General features: G+C 33.8%; 1 protein-coding gene across 1 annotated transcript; it reads right to left on the reverse strand.

Moving 5' to 3' along the window:
- Nucleotides 1–668: 668 nt before the first annotated feature.
- On the reverse strand, nucleotides 669–1,308 carry LOC149139560 (uncharacterized). The gene is made up of 2 exons (XM_089453309.1): nucleotides 956–1,308; nucleotides 669–868 (listed from the first exon to the last, which is right to left on the reverse strand). Exons 1-2 carry the CDS (start codon nucleotides 1,148–1,150, stop codon nucleotides 755–757), a joined length of 309 nt encoding a protein of 102 aa, XP_089309435.1. The 5' UTR covers nucleotides 1,151–1,308; the 3' UTR covers nucleotides 669–754.
- Between the last annotated feature and the right edge of the window lie 8,976 nt (nucleotides 1,309–10,284).

Below are 10,284 nucleotides of genomic sequence, written 5' to 3' on the forward strand. Positions count from 1 at the left end.
TTTATTATGGGTATACATGGTTAATCAAGGTTGTCAACATATACCTATAGATGATTGTGGTTGGCAATGGCTAACCATGAAGTCCATGATGATTATGATTGACCATGTTTAACCATGTTGTCCATGGTTTGACCATGATTAACCATGTGGACCAAGGAGACCATTATTGAACATGTTTTGACCATGTTTGCACTTAGTTGACCATGATTGGCAAAAATCTCTATAGTGTATTATGGTTTACTATGGCTCACTATGGTTGACTATGGTCGACTATGGTCAATATATGGTTGACTATGGTTTATTATAGTCAATGTATAGTTGATAAAGGCTTATTATTTGTAACATCCCTTGGTAATATCGCAAGAAAATCCATGGAGTTAGGAATTATTATTTCTTAACATTTACCAATGTGTGACTTTCTAAATCACTTTCTATATTCCCATCATCATTACATAGTGAAATATTTAGTAAAAACATAGTGAGTTACCCAACCATTTACTACCTTTGTTGTAGCATATTAAATTAAACTTCTAAATGTAACATTGCAACAATTGGATGATTGTTTCAACTCAGTGAATTAATCACATTCTTGATAATATAACCATTAGGTCATATAAGAAAGACACAACAAGAAATCACAGCATTACACACCTCGAAGCATCGTAATGTGAAAACTAAGAAACGTTTGATTTATTATTAAATTCTCATGAGGGTGTTCACCCCTCACTGACTAGTTTGTATGGGAGTTCATCCCTTAACAGAAACTCTCAAATGAGAAATTGTATCTTCTTAGGTTGTTGGTTACCTCTGGAAGATTTATCCATGGATTCGCATCTTGCCCACCCTTTCTCTCTGCAAACACCGCAGCCTGCGTTGAAGAGAATTAATAAACTAAATTAATTATTATCCTGGGAAATGAATATAAATTATAATAAGGAAAGACAAGAAAACGCACCCATTTCCCACGAATACTCTTGACGATGGTCATGCTAAGATCTGATAGACTGCTGCTACTGCCACACCCATCAAAGGCGGCAGCGGCTCCCACTAGCTGCGCCACCACATCGTCAATGTGGGAGCCTTCTTTGGGTTTGCAGATCCCGAATGAAATCCATACGCTTTCTCCAGAATGCGCTGTTCCTTCCGCCATTGCCAGTGCCTTCGAATGACAAAGCGTTTGGTAGAAAATAGTTGTGGCTAGTTATATACACCGTGTGTGGACTTGGGATCCCTTGGATGATGAATTCACGGCCGTGAAAGACGGCTCCATTCACATATCTCACGGCATTTGCTGTTGGCAGCTATGTTGTGAATCTGATCTCTTTTATTACATATTCACGGGTAAAGAAAGAAAGAATCACTTTAAAATGTAGCCGAGTGTCGTGTTAGAACAGTACAAACAAGTAACGCTGTCGACAAGTCAAAAAGATTTTGCTGCCGCCTCGCGACTAGTCTGGATTCTCGTAGTGCTTTTCCCATTTGCATACAAAATCGAACTTTCTCGTACCCCTTTTCCCATTTGCATACAAAATCGAGCATTCTGGAGTCGAGTCAAAAAGATTTTGCTGCCGCCTCGCGACTAGTCTGGATTCTCGTAGTGCTTTTCCCATTTGCATACAAAATCGAACTTTCTCGTACCCCTTTTCCCATTTGCATACAAAATCGAGCATTCTGGAGTCGAGTCAAAAAGATTTTGCTGCCGCCTCGCGACTAGTCTGGATTCTCGTACTCCTTTTCCCATTTGCATACAAAATCGAGATTTCTGGAGTCGTTGTTGTGTCTATTTTCTCGTGGTAAAGGAAAACGAGACTTTGGCTAGCCACGCTCATCATACACGTCAATGGGGTTACGGATCATCAATTGACCACGGATTCAAACTTGAGTAGATAAATCGCTTTTGTAAACCTATTGGCATATAATTTATTTATGTTTTTTATAAATTTTCTTGGGATATGATGCTTTACATTTTTTTAAATTTAAAGGAATAGTTGAAATATATTAATGATGGGAATGGTGTAATTTAAATATAGATTATTCATGTATATTAGCATAATTATATTAATAATAAATGTAGTTGATATACATATTTTCTATTTTATATATGTCAATACATATATGAAAATAGCAATATATATCAACCACATTTATTAATCTAGTTGTGTTAGTATACGACCACCCTGTATCGGAAGGAATAGTAGACCATAGCTGACTATGGCTAAATCTATTTAAGTAATGCTTGAGAACGGTTTATTATGGTCTACGTATACTTCACTATGGATGGTTTTGTTCACATCAAAATATAGTTAGAGTGTAATATGTTATGATTCATTATGGTTGACCATAGCTCACTATGGTTAGAGATGATAACCATGGTTTAGCCATGGGTGAACATGTTTGACCATAGATTTTTTTGATAGATTATGGCTGCCCATGTTGACAATTGATGGTAATGGTTAACCATTTTCAACCATAGAGACCTTAGTTAATAGTGTTCAACCATTCTAACCATGGTTGGCCATGTTGAGCACGATAGAGCATGGATTGAGAATGATTGTTCAAGCTTGACTATGGTTGATAATATTTGACCAAGGTTTACCATGGTTTAATATGGTTGAGTATGGCTAACTAAGGTTATCTATGGTTAAAATGGTCGCCAATGAGTAACAAGGTTTGACCATGTTGACAATGTTTGACCATCTATAACCATGGTTGGGTTTTTGTCACCATGGTTGACCATATTTGATATTGCTTGAGAATGGTTGATTATGGGTATACATGGTTGATCAAGGTTGTCAACATATACCTATAGATGATTGTGGTTCGCAATGGCTAACCATGATGACCATGTTGCTAATGTTTGACCATCTATAACCATGGTTGGGTTTGTTTCACCTTCTTGACCACAGTTGAGATTTCTTGAGCATGGTTGATTATGGGTATACATGGTTGATCAAGGTTGTCAACATATACCTATAGATGATTGTGGTTGGAAATGGCTAACAATGATGTCCATGATGACTATGATTGACCATGTTCAACCATGTTGTCCATGGTTTGACCATAATTAACCATGTGGACCAAGTATACCATTACTGAACATGTTTTGACCATGTTTGCACTTAGTTGACCATGATTGGCAAAAATCTCTATAGTGTACCATGGTTGACTATGGCTCACTAAGGTTGACTATGGTTGACTATGGTCAATATATGGTTGAATATGGTTTATTATGGTCAACGCATAGTTGATAAAGGCTTATTATTTGTAACATTTCTTAGTTGATAAAGGCTTATTATTTGTAACATTTCTTGGTAACATCGCAAGAAAATCCATGGAGTTAGGAATTATTATTTTTTAGCATTTACCAATGTGTAACTTTCTAAATTACTTTCGATATTCCCTCCATGACCATTAGAATAACCATCATCATTACATAGTGAAATATTTAGTAAAATCATAATGAGTTACCCAACCATTACTACCTTTGTTGTAGCATATTAAATTAAACTTTTAAATGTAACATTGCAACAATTCCATGATTTTTTTAACTCAGTTAGTTAATCACATTCTTGATAATATAACCATTACGTCATGTAAGGAAGACACAACAAGAAATCACACCATTAGACACCTGGAAACATCGTAATGTGAAAACTAGGAAATGTTATTAAACGCTTTGTAAGGGAGTTCATCGCTTAACCATTGTTTTAAAATAGTACAAATATTTATCATCTGAATTGAAGCATAATCAGCTACCGGCTATTCCAAACATCATGATATCATTTACCCTTGAAGCCATGAACATTAAGTCTTTGCAACTTGGTTCTTGCCATTAATGGTTCATCTGACAGTTAGTGTTCTAAATCTGCATGGACCAACAAATATTTATCTTCCATAATTTTAAATTTGAATTATCCTTCACACAAGTAACCATCCTTTCATGTCGTTTTTGTCATCAACGCACCTGATATCATGATTATATAAAACATAAAATATTAATTAACCAATAATCAATATTTATTAGTGACGCTTCAACATCTATTCGTGTGCATGCATAAATCATAAACATAATGTAATGAAATATATTCTTTAGCATCACTACACATGCATTAGTAACAAGAAAACCACTATCAAGCATCATCTTCCAAACAAAACACTAACATAATCATGTGTGCACTTTCGTATTCCTTCTAGAGGAGAGCGAACAAACTAGATATTGTTATTGTGCATGCAAATGCATAACAATATTTCAAGAGAACTATCCCAACAAGAAATTTTATTTGCGCCTACTATTATGTTTTCATTACCAAAGGGATTAATGCAATAGATTCTATAATTATGCATGTGAATGCATGTTATTTTCCAAAAACATGTTTTCCACTAGAGCTATTTACAATGGGTATCACATATAAAATGCACACTCTATTTCAAACAAAGTTAACATAATAGTTATAATTTCGTGCATACAACTACTTGTCCTCTTCAACAGAAAATAACATGATATCTTATTCTTCTTGCATGTGTAACATATATTTTCTTCCAAAGGAAACTAACTAAATCTTTCATGAAAAGATAAACAAATAACATTTATTATTTCATGTCTGCAAAGAAACAGCTTCCTCTTACCAAAATACCTAGCTCAATAATTGTACATAATCTTCTCCTAAAAGAAAACTAATACCAAATATAATTCTTTTAGGTGTATAAATTCACGTTATTCTTCCCAAAAGAAGGTTAATACAGTCAATATTATGCGATTTCACCTTGCTTTTCACCAGAAATCCAATACCAAAACTATACCTTTCCATGCATGCAAGTGTATATGTTTCTCTATAGAATCTTCCAAAAGAATCTTAACAAAATAAAGCATACATTTACCCATTTTCCTCTCCAAGAATTTAATTCCATAATATATACAAGGACATTTTTTTCTCTTCTTTTTTGTTTGAATTGTTCTAACACAACAAATATTTCCTTGCATATATATATATATATGGAAAAGGAAAATAAGTGCGTTAAATTCCTTAGAATATATATATATATATATATATATATATATATATATATATATATATATATATATATATATATATATATATATTCTAAGGAATTTACCGCACTAATTTTTCTTTTTCGAAAAGTTAGCTAACTCATTAGCTAGTATGCATGCAATACAAAATATTTTCCTATTATTTCTCACATCAAAAGAATTTGTTCTTTTTCATCAATAAATAGCATGAATAACTAATCATTCTCAAATAACAAAAGCCATGGTCTTTTATGCAAAGGTTTTATGTGAACTCTTTCTCAAAGAAGTCACTCACATATTCATTTCTAATAGATCAAATATACTAGATATTATTCCTATACACGTAACACATATGCTCTTTAAGATTCCAATATTTCTCTTTAAAAATTTAATGCATATGGATCATGAGAACATCTGTGATAATTTTTTAAATGAAATAACTTAATTCCTTTTTTAAAATTACTACCATAATTGTTCTATTTTTGTGCATGTGAATACCTTCTTTTCAAGAAAGATCAACATAATTGTTTTATTTTTGTGCATGCGAATAACTTATTTCTTTTTAAGAAATATCAAACTTAATACTTATTTGTTTCTTCATGCATTTAGTTTGTTTATTTTCAAGAAAATTAACTCAATAATTATCTCTATATACACATAACTATTCTTATTGCATTGACAATTCAAATATTTGTTTTTCCTATTTTAGTCATCAACTTTGGGTGCGGTTACCGAACAGCTCAAAATGATTTTTTGAAAAGGAAAAGCGTTTTTTTGTTGGGAATGGGTTCATTAAAAAAACTCTCTCAGGTTTTACACATGTGTAATGGTTAGGAATATTCTAATAAATCTTTGCAACCCATTTTCTAGATTTAAATATTACTTAATTTTTTGTTTTTCCATCAACTTTGGACACGGTTTTTGAGAAGTTGGAAACGATTTTTAAAATATGGAAGAGAATTCTTGTGAGAACGAATTCATTTACAAAACCTCTTTTTGGTTTTACACATATATCACAGTTTGGAATATACAAAGACATATTTGGACCCTATTTTCCAATAAATCATGTAATTCACACAATTATTTAGCCATGAAAATATTTTAAGAATTCAATGCACATGAAATATCTTAGGAATTAAATCAGGAAAACACTTACTCATCTATGTATGGAAGTCCATAGAGGTGTTTCGAAGAAAACAATATCAACTCTTTATCATATGAATTTTTTAAAGAAAATAAATTTGATTCTTATTTCTTCATGCACCATATGAAAACACATACTTTTCAAATAGTATAGTTACTGATCTTTTATTGCTTTCTTGCAATCCCCCATTTTCTCTTGTCTCCATTATACATGTATTTTGTCATTACTTCTCATATTTTTCCATAGGCTTACAATAAGTAGAATTGAAAAAATGCAATAGTTTTTCTAAATCCTAAACACATTCCATAAATCACCCATAAACCACTCCATAAATAATATTTTTCCTAAATCTTAAAATTAGTCCATAAATTATCCATAAATGACTTTATAAATCACATTTTTTCTAAATTCTAAAATCAATCAATAAATCATCCATAAATCCATCATGCTTTTCTTTTCAAGATAGATTTGTTTTTTAGTGATGAAAAAAATATCACGTATCCATAGCTTTTCTAAAACTATTACTCATTATTTCTAAAAGTCATAAAATATACCAACTTGGAAATATAATTTATTTATATAGAAGAATATAAATTCTTCTAAATAAAAGAATTAAGAGTTAATTCTTGCAATACTATTATAATTAAGAATTATAAGAATATTTTTCACGTAATATCAATATAAGAATTAATAATATTTAATTCTTCAACAACCTTCATTTTACGAGAGTTTTTATTGTAACCTACATTCCACAAGAGTACTCGGGTCCCTGCAATAATAGGGCAAGGGTATATATCCCTCTCCCTCTCTCTTGCGTGCCATGCTCGGATTATATTGTATGGGTTCACCTGCTGCTCCTACTCCTAAGGTTTCTCCCTCTATTGATCACTGCTCCCTCTGTTGATGTCTCTACTACATGATTGACATATAAAATACATCATCATCATACATAAAATACAATATTTTTATTAAATGAAACATATATGTATAAATATGGAAACATAGCTTTCAATTAATAAATAAAAAATAAAAAATAGTGGTTCTCATAAAACATAGTCATGCACCGGCATGGGTGTGTGGTCAAATAAAACCACACCACTAACGGTATGCACACAAGTATGATGTACTATTGTCGGTTCACAATTTTAACTTGTGATAAAGGTGCGGAAAACTTATGCACCAATGCACAGAGATAACCTTTTCGCACTGGTACAGAACATCCAAGTTATCAAACGCACCAAGCTATGGCTATATTTTTAAATATTAAGTTTATGGTGCATTTGGTGAATATAAATGCACTGAGCGTGACACACCAATGGACAATTTATCTCATCAATCCCGATGTGTTTTATTTTACAAAACACACCACAACAATGATTATTTGTTATGTTCACACAATCATATCTAGTGTACCTTATAAATTTGTAGGGCGCACCACTCTCTGTGCGAGTCGAATGTATCGACTGCACCGCGTAGTGAATTTTTTTTAAAAGAAGTGGAAAATTGTTAAACACACACATGCTAGCAATAGTATATGAATGATAAGCATGAGATTACATTTATTAATAATAAATGATATACATTTATAGTACATTGTGTGACCATTGGGTTCCATATCCCAAGGTCTCTTGGATTTCCTTAGTCTATTCGGCTTCCACACTAACCCATAGAGGATTAGGTGTCCAACATTCCCCCAATTAATCCGAAGGGTTATGTATGAGTCCAAGAATAGATATGTAATACAAAATGTGCAAAAATCCATGGCAACACTAGGCTGAATGTGCTCTCTGAAATGTTGGTATAAAGGGCGGTGGTTTAAGGATGACCACCAACACTGGAATGCTTAGTACAGTTCCCAGAACTCTTCCAATTCTGGCATGAATCTCAAGTCTTCTGCTAGAGGAAGTGTTCCTGATGTTTTGAAGAGGGAAACCTTCAACCATGAAAGGGAGGTCTCACCCCGCATAAAAGGGAGAACTTCAACCTGAAAAGGGAAGTCTCAACCTGTGATTGTTTAAGGATGACCAACAACTCTGGAATGCTTAATGCAATTCCTGGAACTCTTCTGAAACTAGCAAGAATTTTAAGTCTTCTACTAGAGGAAGTGTCCCCAATTCTATTTCTGGAACTCTTTCGAAACATGCAAGAAGATGAATGCTTTTACTAGAGGAAGTGTCCCAAATTACCAACTGAAGGCATGCTCAGGGGCATCTTTGTCTCTAGCTATAGCTCTGAATCTTGTGTGGCAGGTTATGTCTCAGGCTCACTTGATGTGGCTTTGAACCTTGTAGATGACCATCATTTCCCCCCCTGTCAGATACAAGGTGAGATGATGAAGAAAAATCAACTACAAGACTGTTCAATACTCTTGAACAAGTTCTAACATGTGACTGAAATATCTTCTTGGCTATTGATGTCCATTGCTAAGAAGCGATCCATCCCAGATGAATCTTTGTTCTTGCAGGAGGTTTGTTTCTGAAGCATCTTTTTGAAGAATGATTGGTTTTATGACAGTGCTCACATGGATGAAGATCAAAATAGTGATCTTCGAGATGGTCAACTCAGTCACAGTGTTGCCATTTCAAAATCTGTTGTTGCTGCTGTGGAAGAGGAGCAGAATCTCGAACAGCTGAAGGTGAACTGTCATGAAGGAATCCAACACTCTGAAACTGAATGGGCTTTGAGTAGTTTGGAATGTGAAAGGACACGTCCTTTTCATATCCAAGACCAGATTTGTGCTTGTTGTGGACATGCTCTTCCCAAGGTCTGATGATTGGCTTGGGAAATGTTGGCTGAATTTCTGCGTCTGCATTCAATTCTGCTACTTCATTGGGCACTATCTAAATCAACTTGTTGCTTATGGGACTCTGTTTCAATGTTCTGAAAAGAAACAGGTCCAGAATGATGACTCTTCTATTTTAATTCTTCTTGCTGAAGCTGAGATTCAAGCTCCAAAAATTCTACCTTTTCTTGTGTATACTGCAGATAGGTTTTAATATCACAGAGAGTGTTCTTGCTGATTTTCATTGTATCATGATCAGTAGAATGCATCAAAGTTTTCAAGAATTCTAATACTTCAGTAATTTGAGCCATATTCTCCATTGTCAAAATTACACCTTTTAAAAATTGATCACAACTATGACCCAATGTGGAAAAGTAACACCCACTCACAGTACAAAGACACAACAATATCCTCTATAAATGTGCACCAATTGACCAGTGTGCAACCAGCAAGCACCAATTATTGTAAAGAAATTCAAGTTGATCTGGTTGCAACATCTTTGAATTCTACATGTTGCTTCTTATTGCAAATTAGGACATCACTTCTCATTTGGCATGGTAATTTTGTATGATTGTGCATTTGAAAAAGGAATATTGAAGCCTACAGAAGTCTTCAACTTTACTCAAGATGACCTGTTGATGGAGGATATCATGGTACTGGATACTTACAGCGAGGTTTTCATTTGGATTGGTCAGCATGCAAATTCTAAACTGAAGCAACAATTTTTATTTTTTTTGGTATATGAAATATTAGCGATAGACAATCAGTCAAAGTACAAGTCAGGCGATTCACAATAACAATACAATTGAGTATCCCAAATCAAAGGCTATGCATGGTCCGCAGACCAGTAAAGATTTGCATGGTCCTCTGAATAGCAGTACCATCATCCTTCGAAGAACAAAAACAAAGAGTTCTTTGTCTATGCTGCCAAGCATGAAATATAATGTCGGGTCTTAGTTCTTAAAATAAAATAGGTGACAACTAGCGGAGAAGTTGCATCTGTTCTGAGAAACCTATAAATTTCCATCTGTTAGTTTGAAAACAATTGCAGCCCATCTTAAAACCTGTTGGTAGTCAGTGCCAATTAACTGGTAAATGTGGTCAATATTTAGCCACAAGGAAAGATCCTAAGGATTCTATAATTATCCACTGGGCAAAGACATGTTAATATCTGTATTATGTCTAGGCTCTCCCTCAGTAACTATGTAAAGAAGAGTATCTAGAGACAACCCTTCAAACACCACTGCATAGCACGCTTTGTGTATTTTTGAGAGTTTGAATGGTCTTCGAAAAGTTGGCTTAACTAGAAAATCTTCTGCACTAGCTACC

The sequence above is a fragment of the Pinus tabuliformis genome, chromosome X (genome assembly GCF_031772625.1).
Source record: "Pinus tabuliformis cultivar Carrire ecotype Pingquan chromosome X, CPIR1, whole genome shotgun sequence".
NCBI classification, from domain to species: Eukaryota; Viridiplantae; Streptophyta; class Pinopsida; order Pinales; family Pinaceae; genus Pinus; species Pinus tabuliformis.

Bases quoted from the DNA above. Each gene is read 5' to 3' on its own strand.
- LOC149139560 (XM_089453309.1), bottom strand. From the start codon at position 1,150: ATGGCGGAAGGAACAGCGCATTCTGGAGAAAGCGTATGGATTTCATTC. The intron at 869-955 runs GTGCGTTTTCTT...TCTTCAACGCAG, and splicing joins AGAGTATTCGTGGGAAATGG to GCTGCGGTGTTTGCAGAGAG.